The following is a 21,147-nucleotide window of genomic DNA, read 5'->3' on the forward strand; positions in this document are numbered from 1 at the left end:
TTAGCAATTGTCCCTAGTATAGGTAGGTGGTAGAGAAATATAGGGACAGGTGGGGATGTGGTAGGAATGTGGAATTAGTGTAGGATTAGTATGAATGGGTGGTTGATGGTCGGCGCAGACTCGGTGGGCCGAAGGACCTGTTTCGGTGCTGTATCTCTAAAATAAACTATTCTGTCCCCACACTTTTTATATACCCCTCGAAGCTCTTGCTGTTTGTTTTTATATTTCTTGCCAATTTACCTTCATAATCAACTTTCTCCCTCTGTATTAGCTTTTTAGCCATTCGCGGCTGGTTCCTAAAAAATTCCCAATCCTCTGGCCTACCACTAGTTTTCGCTGCTTTGTATACCTTAGTTTTGATTGGATACTCTCCTTTATTAACCACGGGTGGTTCATCCTTCTCATCGAGTCCTTCTTTTTGACCGGGACAAATTTTTGCTGAGCGTTATGAAATATCTGCTTAAATGTCTGCCACTGCTGATCCACTGACCTTCCCCTTAGTCTATTTTCCCAGCCCACTTTAGACAACTCTATCTTCATGCCTCCGTAATTGTCCTTGTTTAAGTCGAGGACACTGGTTTGAGACAAGAGTTGCTTGCCTGCAAACTGAATTTGAAATTCTACCATGTTGCGATCGCTAGCCCCCTAGAGGATCCTTAACTACGATCGCTTATTAATTCTACCTCATTACACATTACTAGATCTAAAATGGCCTGTTCCTGGGTACGTTCTGCAACATATTGCTCTAAGTAACAATCTCTGATGCCCTCTACAAATTTGTCTTCCATGTTACCTCTGCCAATCTGATTTGTCCAGTCAATATGCAGATTAAAATCACCCATGACAATTGTAGTGCCCTTCTAACACGCCTCCACTATTTCCCAATTTATGCTTTGTCGTACAGCAAGGCAACTCTTCGGGACCATAGAAGACTCTCACCCGTGACTTCTTCCCCTTGCTATTCCTTATTTACACCCAAACTGATGCCACATCACGATCTATTGCACCTAAATCACTACTCACAACTGCACTAATGCCTTCCTTTATTAAAAAAGCTACCCCACCTCCTTTTCCTTATTGCCTATTTTTCTGGAACGTCAAATACCCTTGCATATTGAGTTCCCAGTCTTGGTCGCCCTGCAACCACGTCTCTGAAATAGAAATAAATGAATACAACTAGATAGCTATTTGTGCCGTCAACTCATCTATCTTGTTACAAATGCTGCGTGCATTCAGATAAAAAGCCTTAAGCTTTGATTTTTTTACCATTATTACTCATTCTGGTTCTAATTCCTGCTGCACTCTTCTGCTTATATTTTCTGCCCCTTCCTGTTACATTTTGATTACCGTTCACCTCTTCACTACCCTGCACCTCTGCTCTCTCATTTCTTTTTGATTTTTTAAAAACTTCCATTCAATTGAACCCTTCCCCCACTAATTAGTTTAAAGTCCTATCTACAACCCTAGTTATACAATTCACCAGGACACTGGTCCCAGCATGATTTAAATGAAGCCCGTTCCAACAGAACAGCTCTCTCCTTCCCCAGTACTAGTGCCAGTGTCCCATGAATCGGAACCCATTTCTCCCACACCAATCTTTGAGCCATGTGTTTCCCTCTCTAATCTTATTTACCCTACGCCAATTTGCACGTGGCTCAGGTAGTAATCCGGAGATGATTACCTTTAAGGTTCTGCTTTTTAATTTAGCCTTGAGCTGCTCATAGTCCCTCAGCAGAACCTTTTTTCTAGTCCTACCTATGTCGTTGGTACCTACGTGGACCACGACAACTGGATCCTTCCCCCCCCCCCCGCCCACTCCAACTTCCTCTCCAGCCCAGAAGAGATGTCCTTAACCCTGGCACCAGGTAGGCAACACAGCCTTTGGGACTCCCTGTCTTTGCTGCAGAGAACAGTATCTATTCCCCTAACTATGCTATCCCCTATTACTTCTACATTTCTCTTTTCTCCCCCCACTTGAATGGCACTCTGAACCATGGTGCTGTGGTCAGTTCGCTCAACCTCCCTGCAGTCTGTGCCCTCATCTACACTGGAAGCAAGAACCTCATATCTATTGAACAAGGTCACTGGCTAAGGCTCCTCCAAAGCCAAATTTTGGATCCCCATACCTGCCTCACTCACAGTTACACCCTCCTGTCCCTGACCAGGGTCCACTTTGTGACTATCTTCACAAAACAGGGGGACGATGCAGATATTGTAGTTAAAGAGGAGTGTGAAGTATTGGATGTGATAAACATAGGGAGAGAAAGTATTAATGGGATTAGAAATCTTGAAAGTTGATAAATCACCAGGGTCAGATGAAATATACCCTAGGCTGTTAAAAGAAACAAGAGAGGAAATAGCAGAAGGTCTGACCATCATTTTCCAGTCCTCACTGGATACAGGTGTGTTGCTGGAGGATTGGAAAATTGCTAACGTTGTACCTCTGTTTAAAAAGGGAGCGAGGGATAGACTGAACAATTACAGGCCAGTCAGTCTAACCTCAATAGTGGGCAAATTATTGGAATCTATTCTGAGACACAGGATAAACTGTCACTTAGAAAGGCACAAGTTAATCAAGGATAGTCAACATGGATTTGTTAATGGAAGATCTTGTTTGACCAACCTGATCGAATTTTTTGAAGTAACAAGGCAGATAGATATGGGTAGTGCAGTTGATGTGGTCTACATGGATTTTAGCAAGGCTTTTAACAAGGTCCCACACAGCAGACTGGTTTTAAAAAAATCCCATGGAATCCAGGGAAATGCAGCAAGGTGAATACAAAATTGGCTCAATGGCAGAAAACAAAGCATAATTATTGACTGGTACTTTAGCAACTGGAGGGCGGTTTCCAGTGGCGTTCCGCAGGGCTCAGTACTGGGCCCCTCCTTTTTGTGGTATATACTAACGATTTGGACGTAAAATGTAGGGGGCATGATCAAGAGGTTTGCAGACGACACAAAGATTGGCCGTGTGGTAGATAGCGAGGAGGATAGCTGTAGGCTGCAGGAATATATATTGATGGTCTGGTCACATGGGCAGAAAAGTGGCAAATGGAAATGTGAGGTGGTGCATTTGGGAAGGTCAACAAGGCAAAGGAATACACGATTAATGGGAAAATATTGAGCAGTGTAGAGGAAGAGAGAGACCTTGGAGTGAATGTCCACAGATCCCTGAAGGTAGCAGGACAGGTCAATAAGGTGGTTAAGGCAGCATAAGGAATCCTTTCCTTTATTAGCCCAGGTATAGAATATCAGAGCAGGGATGTTATGCTAGAACTGTATAACTCATTGGTTAGGCCACAACTTGAGTACTGCGTGCAGTTCTGGTCACCTCATTACAGGAAGAATATAATTGCACTAGAGAGGGTACAAAAGGAGATATACGAGGATGTTGTCAAGACTGGAAAAATGTAGGTATGAGGAAAGATTGGATAGGCTGGGGTTCTCTTTGGAACAGAGAAGGATGAGAGGAGATCGGATTGAAATGTAAAAAATTTTGAGGGGCCTGGATAGAGTAAAGGTGAAGGGTCTATTCACTTTAGCAGAGAGATCAGTGACGAGGGGGCATAGATTTAAAGTGATTGGTAGAAAAATTAGAGGGGAGATGAGGGAAATCATTTTCACCCAGAGGCTGGTGGGGGTCTGGAACTCACTGCCTGAAAGGGTAGTTGAGGCAGAAACCCTCAACTCATTCAAAAGGTGTCTGGATATGCATCTCAAGTGCCATAATTTGCAGGGCTATGGAGCAAATGCTGGAAGGTCCGATTAGAATAGGTGGATCGTTTTTCAGATGGCACAGACACAATGGGCCAAGTGGCCTCTTTCTATGCCTGAAACTCTCTATGATTCTAGGATTCTAATACCTGCTTTCCAGCATCCATCAACTTCCTGTAACTTGTACCATAAAAACAAATGAGAAGCAACAATATTTCATTTATTTTCTATGGCACTATGGGTCATTAAAGTTGACAGAAATGGGGTCAAGCAGCTTGACCAAAGACAGGGGCTATATGCAAGACGCCAGAGTTACAAGGATAGTGTGTTTGGGAGCAAAGGGTGAGGATATGGGGCTGGAAGAGGCTATGGTAGAGAGGGATGCAGAGATTATGGTGGGGAGGGATGCATAAATTTATTGGGAGGATGGGATTTTTTTAATTTAAGAATTTGCAAACCAGGAGCAAATCATTGACACTAGTTTCAAAAATACACCTCAAATAGTACAATGCCCATTGGAAAATAACACCTATAAAGAGTATTTATCCTCAAGAATAGTGAATACATGTGAACCTGTCAAAACAAATCATTGATCGTGTATTTTAAGCTCAGGTTTGAAGCCATTTTAGTTCAGAAAATTGAGGGGGAGGGAGGGGGAATTAACACCCACAACAAGCTTCACTATAAACGGGCTCCTGGGACTTATTGATCCCAAAGGCCATTAACATTTCCTTCAGGAACAAGTTGAGAAAGGGCAAATTTCAAACGGAACTATGACCAAAGCCTCCTTCCATCCATCTTGTTGACCCATATCTCCATTTGAAAAAGGACAAAACACTAAAACAGGTAATTTACTTCATGACTCTAACTCCACGAGGGCCCAACATGTCAACTAAACCGTACTGGTGAAAAAGAGTGGACTAAAATCATTATCAAAAACACTTGTTTGTTTTCCTTTTCCCACTTACCGCTTGACGGGCACAAAATGGCGACAGGACAAATGATTTAACCGCCCCGCCCCCAACGGTGCAATTTTCGAACCGGGCCGGAGCCCGAATCAATCAATCTACCAAAGTGCCTCGAGGCTGCAGACCCCGGAATAATGGAACGTTGGCCCAGGAGAATCCGTTAATCAAAACACCTCGAGACTGCAGACCCTGGCAGAACGGAACGCTCGCTCCTGTTGCCGAATATGGCATTACTAACCTGATTCTCCAGCACACGGACTCCCATCTTCAGACTCTGCACGTACAATTACAGCAGCGAACTAGCTCCACACCGTTATACAACACCTGTGTGCGCGCTATGCAATCTCTTTCCCAGCAAACAGCGGTTATGGCGTTGCAGGCTGGGATACTGGAGGAAGGCATTTAATAAATGGGGAGGGGGGTTGCAGTGGGTGCAATTTTAAAAATATATTTTGCACGCATTTTGCTGAGTGTTTTTTTTTAAAGCCACTCGCATCCGAAAAGGTTGTTTGTGCATTTTGCGCCTGTGCCCATTGCAAGTTTTCAGAGATAACATATGTGGTCTGTGTCAATGGGTCTCGCGTATAGATAACCGGGTAACTCAGTGTTTCAATGTTTCAATAAAACTTGCAGTGTAACTCCTCCAATTATATAGATTTGTAAAATGGTCGTCCAAAACTGCAGAGCTAAATCTAGGCGTAAGTCTCTTTTTGGCCAGTTTTTTGTTTCAATTTCCTGCGCAATTACAGGATTTTAAAAAGCTTTTTAAGATAATGTATGCCTTGAATTTGACTTTTTTTTTCTCTGCCATGTTTTTATATGTCCCCGTTTATATTTCCCAAATATCATCTTTTGTGGTTCCATGTGAAATTTTGTTTGATAATGCTCCTGTGAAACACCTTGGGACGTTTTACGATGTTAACCTGAGGGTGGTATGAGTAGATTCAATAGTCACATTCAAAAGGGCATTGGTTAAATCCTTGAAGGGAATAAATTACAGGGCACTGGGGAGTGTGACTATTAATTTTGGCCTAAATTATTCTTTCCAGAAGTTTCCCTACCACCGGGCCTGTAGTTGCTGGGCTTATCTTTACCCTCTTTTTGAACAAGGATGTTAGATTTGCAATTCTCCAGTCCTCTGGCACCACCCCCAAGTCTAAAAAAGCCTGAAAAATTATGGCCAGTGCCTCTGTAGTTTCCACACTCACTTTCCTCCATATCCTTGGATGCATCTCATCCGGTCCTGGTTTCGTATCCACTTTTAAAGTACAGACAGTCTATCCAAGAATTCCTCATCAATTTAAACCCTTCTGGTGTCTGAGTTCCCTCTTTTACCATTGATTGGGTTGCTGCATCTTGCTTGGTAAAGACAGATGCAAAGAATTCATTTAATACCTCAGCTATGCCCTCTGCCTCCATGTGTAGATCCCTTTTTTGGTCCCGAGTCAGCCCCACTCCTCCTTTTACCACCCTTTCACTATTTATATGTCTGTAGAAGACTTTGGGATTCCCTCTTATGTTAGCTGCTAGTCTCTTTTCATACTTTCTCTTTGCTTCTCTTATTTGCTTTTTCACTTCCGAATACTACATCTACTAGCTCTTTTTATCTACCCTTATATCTACCCTATAAGTTACATCCTCAAAAAAGTCTAATAAATCGGTCAAACACATTTTCCCTTTCGTAAAACCATATTGTCTCTATCTGATCGTACCTTGATTTTCTAAGTGCTGGTTGGGTACGCCCTGTACATGTCCCTTCCACTGTTCATAACGGGCAAGGTACAGGCCATGCCCAACCAGCCCTTATTTTGCAAAACTCAAAACTCAGTGTCCAACTTTAGATGTGATTCCACGATTGGATAACATTTACGAAATAATCCTCAGTGTGCTAAGAATTACACTGACAACCAATTTAAGATTGTCAGTAAGACTCACAGTGTGGCGCATTTGCGTGTGCTAGAAGCTACATATATTAATACACAGAGCCTTGTTCTTTGCAGACAGAACATGTACACAAATTGCGCCTGTTTCAGCGAATAAATGACAGCCATTCTCTGGTTCATTCCTCAGGGCAATACTGTCAGCCACCATAAACTGGTGCATTCTCCATGGCAATGCCTCTACCAATCAGAGTTCACTTACCAACCAATCAGCACTCTCTTCTCATACAGTATAAAGTTGTTGTTTTCCCTTGCATTGGTGTTCTTGCAGATTGTCCTGATGAGTGCAAGATGAAAAGCTTTGACAACAATAATCCAGAGATTATCACCTTTGAAGTTCTGCATTTAAATTTGGACCCTAACTCCTCGAAGTCTCTGAGCAGAACATAATTCCTAGTTCTACCAATGTTGTTGGTTCCTGCATGGTCCACAACATCTGGCGAAGGCAAAGACACAGAAAATCTCCCAGAAATACTCGGGAACCAAGGGATTTGTAAAAATGAGGAACTGAAGAAATTAGTATCAGTAAAGAGGTAATACACCAAAAATTAATTGGATTGAAAGTTGATAAAGACCCTAACCAGTTGAGCAACATCCCAGAGTATTGAAGGAGGTGGCTAAAGAGATAACGCATGCATTGGTGGTTATCTTTCAAAATTCTATAGATTCTGGAAGGGGTCCTGCAGACTGAAAAGTAGCAATTGTAACCCCACTATTTAGAAAGGGAGCAAGAGAGAAAACGGACAACTACAGATCTGTTAGTTTGATGTCAGCAATAGGGAAATTGTTAGAATCTATTATAAAGGATAACAGGACACTTGGAAAATAATGATATGATTGGGCAGAGTCAACATGGATTTATGAATTTGTTGGGAAGTGTTGATGTCCAAAGAGACCTGGGTCTCCTTGTTCATGAGCCACTAAAAACTAGTATGCAGGTGCAGCAAGCAATTGGGAAGGCAAATGGTATGTTGGCCTTTATTGCATGATGATTTGAGTACAGGAGTAAAGAAGTCTTGCTGCAATTGCATAGAGCCTTGGTGAGACTGCACCTGGAGTATTTTGTACAGCTTTAGTCTCCTTATCTAAGGACGATTATACTTGCATAGAGAGAGTGCAACGGAGGTTCACCAGACTAATCCCTGGGATGGCGGGATTGTCTTATGAGGAGAGATTGCAGAAACCGGGCCTGTATTCTCGAGAGATTCGTAGAATGAGTGGTGATCTCATTGAAACTTACAAAGTTCTTAGAGGGCGTGACAGGGTAGATGTGGGTAGAATGTTTCCTCTGGCTGGTGAATCTAGAACCAGGGGACACAGTCTCAGAATAAGAATTAGGCCATTTAAGACTGAGATGAGGAGGAATTTCTTCACTCAGGAGGTGGTGAATCTTTGGAATTCACTACCGCAGAGGGCTGTAGAGGCTTAATCATTGAGCATGTTCAAGACAGAAATTGATAGATTTCATTGATGGATTTATCCAGGGATACAGGGATGGTGGGGAAAATGGCGTCAAGGTAGATGATCAGCTATCATCAGTAAAGTGATGGAAGGTGTCATCGACAGTGCCATCAAGCAGCACTTGCTCAGCAATAACCTGCTCAATGACGCTCAGTTTGGGTTCCGCCAGGGCCACTTAGCTGCTGACCTCATTACAGCCTTGGTTCAAACATGGCCAAAAGAGCTGAACTCAAGAGGTGAGGTGAGAGTGACTGCCCTTGACATCAAGGCAGCATTTGACCGAGTATGGCATCAAGGAGCGCAAGCAAGACTGAGGTCAATGGAAATCGGGGGAAAACACCCTGCTGGCTGGAGTCATACCTAACGCAAAGGAAGATGGTTGTGCTTGTTGGAGGTTAATCATCAGAGCTCCAGGACATCACTGCAGGAGTTCCTCAGGGTAGTGTCCTAGGCCCAACCATCTTCAGCTGCTTCATCAACGACCTTCCTTCAATCATAAGGTCAGAAGTGGGGATGTTCACTGATGATTGCACAATGTTCAGCACCATTCGTGACTCCTCAGATACTGAAGCAGTCCGTTTAGAAATGCAGCAACACCTGGACAATATCCAGGCTTGGGCTGATAAGTGGCAAGTAATATTCGCGCCACACAAGTGCCAGGCAATGACCATCTCCAACAAGAAAGAATCTAACCATCTCCCCTTGACATTCAACGGCATTACCATCGCTGAATCCCCCACTATCAACATCCTAGGGGCTACCATTGATCAGAAACTGAACTGGAGTAGCCATATAAATACTGTGGCTACAAGAGCAGGTCAGAAGCTAGGAATCCTGAGGCGAATAACTCACCTCCTGACTCCCCAAAGCCTGTCCACCATCTACAAGGCACAAGTCAGGAGTGTGATGGAATACTCTCCACTTGCCTGGATGGGTGCAGCTCCAACAATACTCAAGAAGCTCAACACCATCCAGGACAAAGCAGCCCGCTTGATTGGCACCCCATCTACAAACGTTCACTCCCTCCACCACCAACGCACAGTGGCAGCAGTGTGTACCATCTACAAGATGCACTGCAGCAATGCACCAAGGCTCCTTAGACAGCACCTTCCAAACCCACGACCTCTACCAACTAAAAGGACAAGGGTAGCAAATACATGGGAACACCACCACCTGCAAGTTCCCCTCCAAGTCACACACTATCCTGACTTGGAACTATATCGCCGTTCCTTCACTGTCGCTGGGTCAAAATCTTAGAACTCCCTTCCTAACAGCACTGTGGGTATACCTACCCCAAATGGACTGCAACAGTTCAAGAAGGCAGCTCACCACCACCTTCTCAAGTGCAATTAGGGATGGGCAATAAATGCTAGCCTGGCCAGCGACACCCACATCCCATGAATGAATAAAAAAAGTGATCTGTTTGAATGGCGAAGAAGGCTCGACAGGCCAAATGGCCTACTCCTGCTCCTATTTTCTATGGTCCTACTCCAAGTTCATCTCTAGCAACAAGGAAATATCTTAAACCCTGGCAGCGGGCAGGCAACACAAGCTTTGGAACTCCCAGTCATGGCTGGAGAGTACAGTATCAATCCCCAATGTACTGTCACCTATCACTACCAAATTCCTTTTCACGCTCCCCACTTGAATGATTTCCTGCACCATGGTGCTGTGGTAAGTTTGCACATCCACCCTGTAGTCCTTGTTCTCATCCACAAAGGCAGGGAGGAGCTCATACCTATTGGTCAAGGGCTGAGGCTCCTCCATCACTACATCCTGGATCCCCATACCTGCCTCACTCACAGTCACACCTTCCTGTCTTTTTTATTCATTCATGGGATGTGGGCATCGCTGGTTGTGCCAGCATTATTGACCATCCCTAATTGCCCTTGAGAAGGTGGTGGTGAGCCACCTTCTTGAACCACTGCAGTCCATGTGGAGTAGGTACACCCACAGTGCTGTTAGGAAGGGAGTTCCAAGATTTTGACCCAGCGACAGTGAAGGAATCGTAATATAGTTCCAACTCAGGATGGTGTGTGGCTTGGAGGGGAACTTGCAGGTGATGGTGTTCCCATGCATTTGCTGCCCTTGTCTTTCTAGGTGGTAGAGGTTGTGGGTTTGGAAGGTGCTGTCAAAGGAGCCTTGGTACGTTGCGTCTTGTAAATGGTACACATTGCTGCCACTGTGCATTGGTGGTGGAGGGAGTGAATGTTTGTGAATGGGGTGCCAATCAAGCGGGCTGATTTGTCCTGGATGGTGTCGAGCTTCTTGAGTATTGTTGGAGCTGCACCCATCCAGGCAAGTGGAGAGTATTCCATCACACTCCTGACTTCTGCCTTGCAGACGGTGGACAGGGTTTGGGGAGTCAGGAGGTGAATTACCCACCGCAGGATTCCTAGTCTCTGACCTGCTCTTGTAGCCACGGTATTTATATGGCTACTCCAGTTCAGTTTCTGGTCAATGGTAACCCCCAGGATGTTGATAGTGGGGGATTCAGCGATTGTAATGCAATTGAATGTCAAGGGGAGATGGTTAGATTCTTTCTTGTTTGAGATCATCATTGCTTGGCACTTGTGTAATTTGAATGTTACTTGCCACTTATCAGCCCAAGCCTGGATATTGTCCAGGTCTTGCTGCATTTCTACATGGACTACTTCAGTATCCGAGGAGTTGCAAATGATGCTGAACATTGTGCAACCATCAGCGAGCATCCCCACTTTTGACCTTATGATTGAAGGAAGGTCATTGATGAAGCAGCTGAAGGTGGTTGCACAATGTTCAGCATCATTTGCAACTCCTCAGACAGTCACTCTCACCTCACCTCTTGATTTCATCTCTTTTGTCCATGTTTGAACTAAGGCTGTAATGAGGTCAGGAGCTAAGTGGCCCTGGAAGAACCCAAACTGAGCATCACTGAGCAGGTTATTGCTCAGCAAGTGTCGCTTGATAGCACTGTCGATGACACCTTCCATCACTTTACTGATGTCGCTGACTATTGACCAACTCTAAAGTTTTACTTAACCTCAGGGGTGTGACTGCCTCCTAGAACAAAGTGTCCAGGTAATTTTCCTCCTCCCTGATGCCCTGCAATGTCTGCGGGTCTGACTCTAGATCAACAACTCTGAGCCGAAATTGCTCGAGCTGCAGACACTTACCGCAGACATGATTGTCTGGGATCACAATGCTTTCCACAAACTCCCACATGTTGCAGTTATGGCACACCACTTGCCCCGCCATGTCTGTCCAACCTTATATATTTATTTGATTAGTTAATTAGTTATTAATTTAGTAAAGTAACAGCGAGTTTTAGTCTCCTATCTGAGAGACCAGATACTGGAAATAAAACAAACAGAATAAGAAGCAGCACTTCCTTCCCCTTCTGCACCAAATTGCCGACCTCAGCATTCTGTTTATGTAGCACTCAGTTCCCTGATCACTCTGTGTTTTACACACTGTGCAGTAGTAAACACTGTCTACTTATGCGTTGGAGGCAGTACAGAGAAGGTTTACTAGACTAATACCTGGCATGGGCGAGCTGTCTTATGAGGAAAGATTGGGCAGGCTGGGCTTGTATCCACTGGAATTTAGCAGAGTAAGAGGCAACTTGATTGAAACATATAAGATCCTGAGGGGTCTTGACAGGGTGGATGTGGAAAGAATGTTTCCCCTTGTGGGAGAATCTAGAACTAGGGGTCACTGTTTAAAAATGAGGGGTCGCCCATTTAAGACAGAGATGAGAATTTTTTTTCTCACGGAGGGTCGTGAGTCTTTGGAATTCTCTTCCTCAAAAGGCGGTGGAAGCAGAGTCTTTGAATATTTTTAAGGTAGAGGTAAATAGGTTCCTGATAAGCAAGGGTTATTGGGGATAGGTGGAAATGTGGAGTAATCAGTTCAGTCATGAATTTATTGAATGGTGCAGCAGGCTAGAAGGGCCGAGTGGCCTACTCCTGCTCCTAATTTGTACGTTCGTATGTAGAGAGCTTATGACTCACACCCAATTTACAACTGCTAATCAGCATCCTGATATAGTAAGTATCACTTATTCAATCAACCACTCTCAGCTGATTGACAGTTCATTGCCACTGAAAGGCAGTTTCTTGGGATGAGAGGGTTGTCCTATGGGGAGAAATTAGTAGAATGGGCTTATTTCCTCTGGAGTTTAGAAGAGTGAGAGGTGGTCTCATTGAAATATCTAAAATTCCTCGGGGGCTTGACAGGGTAGATCCTGAAAGGCTGTTTCAATTGGCTGGAGTGTCTAGAACTGGAGGGTCACAGTTTCAGAATAAGGAGTCGGCCATTCTGGACTGAGATGAGGAGAAATTTCTTTACAAGAGAGTGGTGAATCTTTCGAATTCTCTACCTCAGAGAGCTGTGAATGCTCAGATGTTGAGTATATTCAAGACAGATGTCGATAGATTTTTGGACGCCAAGGGAATTATGGGATAGTGGGATTGGGTGGGAAAGTGGAGTTGAGGTAGAAGATCAACCATATTGAAGGAGGAGCCATATGACCTACTCCTGCTCCTATTTCTTATGTTCTCTTTCATAAGGTTAGAAGCAGGGATGCTTGCTGATGATTGCACAGTGTTCAGTTCAATTTCCAATTCGTCAGATAATGTAGCTGGCCATGTCCGCATGCAGCAAGACGAGTACAACTTTCAGACTTGGACTGATAAGGGGCAAGTAATATTTGTGCCACAAAAGTGCCAGACACTGGCCATCTCCAACGAGGGACAATTTAACCACTTCCCCTTAACATTCAACAGCATTACCATTGCTGAATCCCCCACCTTAAACACCCTGGGAGTAAAAATTGACCGGAAACTTAACTGGACCAGCACATGAATACTGTGGCTACAACAGCAGGTCTATAGCTGGGTATTGTGTGGCAAGTGACTCACCTCCTGACTCCCCAAAGGCATTCCACCATCTACAAGGCACAAGTAAGGTGTGTGATGGAATACTCTCCATTTGCCTGGACGAGTGCAGTTCCAACAACACTCAAGAAGCTCGACATCATCCAGGACGATGCAGCCCGCTTGACTCACTCCCTCCACTACAGCTGCAGAGTGGCCACAGTGTGTACCATCTACAAGATGCACTGCTGCAACTTGACGAGGCTTCTTCGACAGCACCCCCCAAACCTGCAACCTCTACAACCTAGAAGGACAAGAGCAGCAGACACATGGAACCCCACTACCTGCAAGTTCCCCTTCAAGTTACACACCATCCTGATTTGGAACTATATCGCCATTCTTTCACTATTACTGGGTCAAAAACCTTGAACTCACTCCCAAGACCAAATAGACTGCAGCGGTTCAAGAAAGTGGCTCACCACCACCTCCTCAGCGGCAAATCGGATGAGCAATAAATACTGGCCTTGCCAGCAATCCCCATATCCCACGAACAAACAAAAAAAAAATGCAACAGAGAAACAATTTCTTCTGGTTGGAGAATCTAGAGCAAGCGGCATAACCTTAAAATTATAGGTAGGCCATTTAGGAGTGAAAGCAAGAAGCACTTTTTCACACAAAGGGTAGAGGAAATCTGGAATTCTCCTTTAAAGGCTGTGTATATTGGGCTAATTGAAATTTTCAAGACTGATTGAAAGATTTTTCTTGGGTTACGGTATCAAATGATATGGAGCAAAGGCGGGTAAATGGAGTTAAGATACATATCAGCCATGATCTAATTGAATGTTGGAGTTGACTTGAGGGGCTGAATGGCCTACTCCTGTTCCTATATCTGGGATACCTCTGAGTTTTCATAATTTGCTGACCAACTTTAATTGCAAATTTACTGGTAAGCTATTCACATAATTAACAGATCTGCAAAGCAAAACATAATCATTTAAGTTAGAAGCTCTGTGATCAAATTCAGAGAGATAGCTCTTTAGATAATGCGCTATATAGAGTCATAGAGTCATTTATGGCACAGAAGGAGGCCATTCGGCCCATTGATACCATGCCAGCTCTCCATGGAGCGATGCTGTCAGTCCCACTGCCCAGCTCTACAGGGATTGAGCTATACTATATGTATGCATGACAATGTTCTAATTTCCATGGAAACAACATCAGTAAACTGAGGCTTTGATGTTCACAAGTGTCATTAGCATGGGATGCCCATTGATGAATCAAAGTTACCTTATTAGTATACCAAGTTCAGAACCTGCTCTTCGAGCGTAGATGTTCCCTGATATAATGGATCTGGCTTGAAAAAGACTGTTCCCATAGAAACCAACCCCTTGTAGATGGTGGAACTAATTCAAGGCTAGCTTTTAGTTGAACAGGTACTGTAGTGATATAACAATAGCTGGCTGAAATAAATTAATTTTGTTCATTTAATCCCATACAATAATTTGATTTAAATAAATCTACACAACATTTTGGCAAAATGTTGACAGATTTTCCTTCTTGAACCCGAGTTAATCACCTGCAGCACCTTGCAGTGTATCTTGTGCAGTGTAACATTGCAAACATTGGACATTATTAAATCACTTGTTAACCAGAAGCTTCATTAAGCTGAGGTACTGTTTTAATGTACTACACAAGATGAGCTGATGACTATAACAATAAACTATTGATTGAACGATAAACATTTAACTTAGACTGAATGGTATTCAAAGAACAAAGACTGAATGGTATACACGTAACATTTTTTATTCATTTGTGGGATATGGGTGCCACTGGCAAGGCCAGTATTTATTGCCCATCCCTAATTGCCCTTGAGAAGGTGGTGGTGAGCCACTTTTTGAACTGCTGCAGTCCACGTGGTGTCGGTACACCCACGGTTTTAGGCAGGGAGTTACAGGATTTTGACCCATCAACGATGAAGAAATGGCAATATATTTCCAAATCAGGATGGTATGTGACTTGGAGGGGAACTTGCAGGTAATGGTGTTTCCATGCCTCTGCTGTCCTTGTCCTTCTTTGGAAAGTGATGTTGAAGCAGCCATGGCGGGTTGCTGCAGTCCATCTTGTAGATGATACGCACTGCAGCCACTGTGTGCTGGTGGTGGAGAGAGTGAATGTTTAAGATGGTGGATGGGGGTGCCAATTAAGCGGGCTGCTTCCTTCTGGATGGTGTCGAGCTTTTAGAGCTGCACCCATCCAGCAAGTGGAGATTATTCAGTTGGACTGCTTTCCTGTTCTATTTTCTTTCGTAACTTTAAACACAGACATCAGATGCAACAACTGGAGAGTCAGATTTTTGTCTTTAATGAGCTCATGTTACACTATTCGACATAAATATTCAATCAAATCATACAATACTATTCCTTTAAGATGATTCTTTATTATTGAGTTCTAAATTGACTAGAAGAACTCAGGAACAAAGCTTCACAGTTCCAGCCTGACGACAGAAAACAGTGGTTTTCTCTAAACATTCACACCAATTCTACCTTTGATCTCTACATTCCTTGAATACTAACACCAAACTACAATACATTAAAAGACATACAATGCAAACTTCAGATAACGTGGAGCCAAGAAGATACACTCATGTTCAACAATCTCTCCCGATGATTCCATTAACATGGTTATATGATTTACTCAAGGACATCTAGTAAGCAGTGACCAAACATTTCCCAGATGCTCAAGATATGGATGGATGAGCGACTGTCTCATTTTTCATCTTCACATGCTTTTATAAAGCATCCCTGTTCAGCAGAACTAAAAGCTGTTCTGACCCATCATAAGCACATCCCACAAACAGAGAAGTACATTGAAATACATGCCTAGTATGAACCCACATTCCAAATATTCCATCACACGCCTGCCTTGTATCTTGTAAATGGTGGACAGGCATTTGGGGAGTTATGAGGTGAGTTACTCACCACAGAATTCCCAGCCTCTGACCCGGTCTTGTAGCCACAGTATTTATCTGGCTGGTCCAGTTAAACTTCTGGTCAATGCTAACCCCCAGGATGTTAATGGTGGGGAATTCAGCGATGGTAATGCTGCTGAATGCCAAGGGAAGATGGTTAGTTTTTCTCTCTTGTTGGAGATGGTCATTTGTGTGGCGCAAATGTTACTTGCCACTTAGCCCAAACCTGAATGTAGTTCAGGTCTTGCTGCAGGTGGACACGGATTGATTCAGTATCTGAGAAGTCGTGAATGGTACTGAACATTGTGCAATCATCAGCAAACATCTCTGCTTCTGACCTTATGATCGAGAGAAGGTGATGAATGAAGCAGCTGAAGATGGTTGGGCCTAGGGCACTACCCTGAGGAACTCCTGCAGCAATGTCCTGCAGCTGAAATGATTGGCCCCCAACAGCCATAACCATCTTCCATTGTGCTTGGTATGACTACAGGTAGTGGAGGATTTTCCCCCTGATTTCTATCACTTCAATTTTGCTAGGGCTCCTTGATGCCATACTCGCTCAAATGCTGCCTCGATGTGAAGGGAAGTCACTCTCACCTCACCTCTGGAATTTAGCTTTACCGTCCATGTTTGGACCAAGGCTGTAAAGAGATCTGGAGCTGAGGGCCCCTTGTGGAACCCAAACTGAGCATCAGTGAGCAGGTGAGTACGTGCTGCTTGATAGCACTGTTGATGACCCCTTCCGTTACTTTGCTGATGATCTAGAGGAGGCTGATGGAATGGCAATTGGCCAGATTGGATTTGTCCTGCTTTTTGTGTGTATAGGACATACCTGGGCAACTTTCCACATTGCTGGGTAGATGACAGTATTGTAGCTGTACTGGAACAGCTTGGCTAGGGGCGTAGTTAGTTCTGGACACAAGTCTTCAGGACTACAGCTGGGATGTTGTCAGGGCTCATAGCCTTTGCTGTATCCAGTGCTTTCAGCCATTTCTTGATATCACGTGGAGTGAATTGAATTGGCTGAAGTCTGGCATCTGTGATGCTGGGGACCTCAGGAGGAGGCTGAGATGGATCATCAACTCGACACTTCTGGTTGAAGATAATTGCAAATGTTTCAGCCTTGTCTTTTGTACTGATGCACTGGGTATCCTCATTATTAAGGATGGGGATATTTGTGGAGGCTCCTCCTCTCATTAGTTGTTTAATTGTCTACCATCATTCACAACTGGATATGGCAGGACTGCAGAGCTTAGATCTGATCTGTTGATTGTGGGATTACTTAGCTTTGTCCATCACATGCTGTTTCTGCTATTTGGCATGCATGTAGGTTTTGCAGCTTCACCAAGTTGGCAATCTTTTATAGGTATGCCTGCTGCTGCTCGTGGCATGCTCTCTTACACTCCTCATTGAACCAGGGTTGGTCTCTGGCATGATGTTAATGGTAGAGTGAGAGAAATGCCAGGCCATGAGGTTACAGATTGTGGTTAAATCCAATTCTACTGCTGCTGATGGCCAACAATGCCTCATGGAGACCCAGTTTTGAGATGCTAGATCTGGTCTGAATCTATTCCATTTAGCAAAGTGTTAGTGCCACACAACAAGCAAGAATAGGTACCAAAATGTTGCAGCACAGACATTTGACAAAATTATTGACTCAGCCATGGACAGGGTGCAATCAATTTGTCTATAACGTTTGTAGCCAACCCAATGCCATCAAAACACAGTCCAATTTAAAATGCATTTCTTCCTATTTAGTGAGATACCTGGCATTGTTTTTGCTTGCACAAATAGTCAATATCTGCCGCACATTTGACATAGCCATGCAGAGAATCCGGAAAGATGTCCATCAGTCCAGAGTGATCTTGATCTCCTCCTCTCCTCTCTCCTTCTCTGTGTCAATCCCTATCCCCTCTCTGTCCATCTCTCACCCCCCTCCCTCTCTGTGTCCATCTCTCTTCCCCCCCTCTCCTCTGTGTCCATCTCTTTCCCCTCTCATCCATCTGTGTCTCCCCCACCCCCTCTTTCCCCGCCTCTCTTCCCCAATCTCCTCCCTCTCACTCGTCCCTGTCTCACCCTATCTCTCTCTCTCTCTCCCTCCCTCTACCCTCTCTCCCCTTTCTCTCTCTCTCTCCCCCCTTTTTCTCTCTCTCTGCCCTCTCTCTCCCCTTTCTCTCTCTCTCCCCCTTTCCCCCTTCTCTCTCCACTTCCCAGTACCCTCTCTTCCCTTCCTCTCTCTCCCTCCTCTCTCTTGCCCTCCCCCACCTCCCTCTCCCCCTCCCCCTCTCTCCCTACCCCGTTTCTCTCTCTCTCACCTCCCTCTCTCTCTCTCTCCCCTGTTCTCCCTCCCCATTCTCTCTCCCTCCCTCTATCTCTCCCTCCCCCTTCTGTCCTTCCTCTCTCTCTCCCTACCCCCTCTCTCTATTCCCCTCTCTCTCTCCCCCTTTTCTCTTTCCCTCCCCCTCTCTCTATACCCACTGTCTTGCCCTCCCCCCTCTCTCCCTACCCCTCTTTCTCTCTTCCCCTGTCTCTCTCCCTCCTCTTTCTCTCACCCCCTGTCCCTCTGTCACCCCCTCTCCCTCTCTCACCCTCTCCCTGTTCTCTCTTTCTCACCCCTCTCACTCTATCTCCTCCTCCCTCCCCCTCTCGCTCTCTGCCCTCTCTCCCGCTCTTTCTTCTCTCTCTCTCCCGTCTTTCTCCTTTTCTCTCTCACCATCCCTCTCTCTCTCTCCCACTCTCTCTTTCTTCCCCCTGTCTGTCTCTGCCCTCTCTCCCCTCTCTCTCACCCTCCCTCTCTCTCTTCCCCCTTTCTCGCTCTCTCTCCCACCTCTACCCTTCTCTCTTTCTGTCAGTTATCGAGAGTGGGAACAGCAGTTTCTGAACTTCGGACAGATTTGGGGTTTTCTGGAGGCTTTTAAAAGAAAATCAGAACGTGCCAGAAAACCCTGAATCTGTCCGAAGTTCAGGAGTGATGTTCTGGCATTAAGCACCTGTCAGCTGTGAAACTGACACTTGCAATATTTTTTTTTCAAATCTGGTCTGAAGAAGTCAATGAGAAATTTCTCATCCCTGACATTACCACTCCTGAGCCTCAAAATCTGTTATCACAGACACTGGTGTCCCATGTATGGACACGGTGCCCATTCCTGACAACAAGATGGAGGGTGTCCTCAGTGTGAAGATGAGACATCGTCTCCACAAGAACTCTGTGGTGCTCACTCCTATCAAGAGTGCATCTGCGATAGGTAAATTGATGAGGGCCAGGTCAAGTAGGTTTTTCCCTCTTGTTGGTTGTTTCAGCACCTGCCGCAGGCCCAGTCTGATAGATATATCCTTCAGGACTCGGCCAGCAGTGGTATTATCGAGCCACATTTGGTGATGGACAATGAACTCCCTCACCCAAAGTACATTCTGTGTCCTTGTTACTCTCAGTGCTTCTTCCAATTAGTGTTCAACGTGGAAGAGTGCTGATCAGCAGGAGGTTTCCTTGCCCGCATTTGGCCTGATGCCGTGAGACTTCATGGGGTCCAGAATCAACGTTGAGAACTCCCAGCACAACTCCCTCCTGACTGTACACCACTGTGCCGCCATCTCTGGTGGGTCTGTACTGCCTGTGGGATAGGACATAGCCAGGGATGGTGATGGTGGAGTCTGGCACATTGTAAGATAAATTTCAATGAATATGACTATGTCAGGCTGTTGCTTGATTGGTCCGTGAGACAATCTTGGCACAAGTCTCCTGATGTTAGTGAGGAGGACTTTGCAGGGTCTTTGCCAGGTAGTCCATCCAGCTTTATTCCTAATCAACTTTTCTGTAGTGGTTTAATTCAAAGCTTGCAGGGTCATTTCTGAGGGCAGTTAAGAGTCAATCATGTTGCTGTGGGTCTGGAGCCACATATAGGCCAAATCAGGTAAGAACAGCAGATATCCTTCCCTGATGGACATTAGTGAACCAGATGGGTTTTACAACAATCCAGTAGTTTCATGATCATCATTGCTGAGACTAGCTTTTTACTTCCAGATGTATTAATTAATTGAATTTAAACTCCCCCAGCTGCTGTGGTACGATTTGAACTCATATCTCCTGAGCATTAAACCGGGTATCTGGATTGCAATTCCAGTATTTGTACCACTACACTACCGTTCCTGAACTCTAGGGGCTGGGTAAAGGTAGAAGTTTCTGAACTTTGGCGGTGAGAAGGTCAGATACTCATGGTACGTATTTTGGGTGAGTGGGGAAGAGGGCAGGAATGATAATGTAAAGTAATCGGGGGAGGTGTGGGAGAGGGGCTGGAAAGATTTCTGCAATTATTTGTAATATTGTAAAATGCACTGTTGCTTTAAAAATTAAAAATGTCAGGAAGGGCTCGAAGCCCTTTAAAAATGGCGCCGGACGCCTTTGTCAGGGATGGAGTGCCCCCCCCCCACATCTTGCACGTGCGCCGTGTCATTTTTGAAGTTTGCTGGAAAAATTCAGCCCCAGGTCTTGGTCAATAATGGAAACTATCACATATGCCTTCTTGATATCTAGTCTATCTATCTTCAGGGACCTGTGAACATACTGAAGAAGTATTTAGATGAGCACTTGAAAGACTATAGCATACGAGGCTATGAGCCAAGTGCTGGAAAATGGGATTAGAATAGTTAGGTGCTTGATGGACGGCAGACACGATGGGCTGAAGGGCCTGTTTCTATGCTGTATAACTCTATGATACACTCCAAGGTCCCTCTGTTTAGTTTAGTTTAGTTTAGAAATACAGCACTGAAACAGGCCCTTCGGCCCACCGAGTCTGTGCCGACCATCAACCACCCATTTATACTAATCCTACACTAATCCCATGTTCCCTACCACATCCCACCTGTCCCTATATTTCCCTACCAGCTACCTATACTAGGGGCAATTTATAATGGCCAATTTACCTACCAACCTGCAAGTCTTTTGGCTTGTGGGAGGAAACCGGAGCACCCGGAGAAAACCCACGCAGACACAGGGAGAACTTGCAAACTCCACACAGGCAGTACCCAGAATTGAACCCGGGTCGCTGGAGCTGTGAGGCTGCAGTGCTAACCACTGTGCCGCCCCACTGAGCCGTTCCTCTACACTTCTCTGTATCCTCTAACTTATTGTGTATTCCCTCACCAAATGCATCACCTCACACTTCTCCAGGTTGAATTTCATTTGCCACTTTTCTGCCCAGTTCATTGATATCTCCCTGCAGTTACAGTTTTCTTCCCCACCA

The 21,147-nt window shown here is 44.8% G+C and overlaps 1 protein-coding gene across 1 annotated transcript in view; it reads right to left on the reverse strand.

Annotated features, from left to right (window-relative positions):
* The window catches only part of LOC137369430 (thioredoxin-like), a 47,904-nt gene extending 42,834 nt beyond the window's left edge, over nt 1–5,070 (reverse strand). The window contains exon 1 of the mRNA XM_068030630.1: nt 4,921–5,070. Coding sequence (XP_067886731.1) covers nt 4,921–4,947 — 27 coding nt within the window. The 5' untranslated portion in view covers nt 4,948–5,070. The remainder of the gene's footprint in view (nt 1–4,920) is intronic.
* Nucleotides 5,071–21,147: the final 16,077 nt, after the last annotated feature.

Source organism: Heterodontus francisci, chromosome 4 (assembly GCF_036365525.1).
Source record: "Heterodontus francisci isolate sHetFra1 chromosome 4, sHetFra1.hap1, whole genome shotgun sequence".
In the NCBI taxonomy this organism is placed as follows: Eukaryota; Metazoa; Chordata; class Chondrichthyes; order Heterodontiformes; family Heterodontidae; genus Heterodontus; species Heterodontus francisci.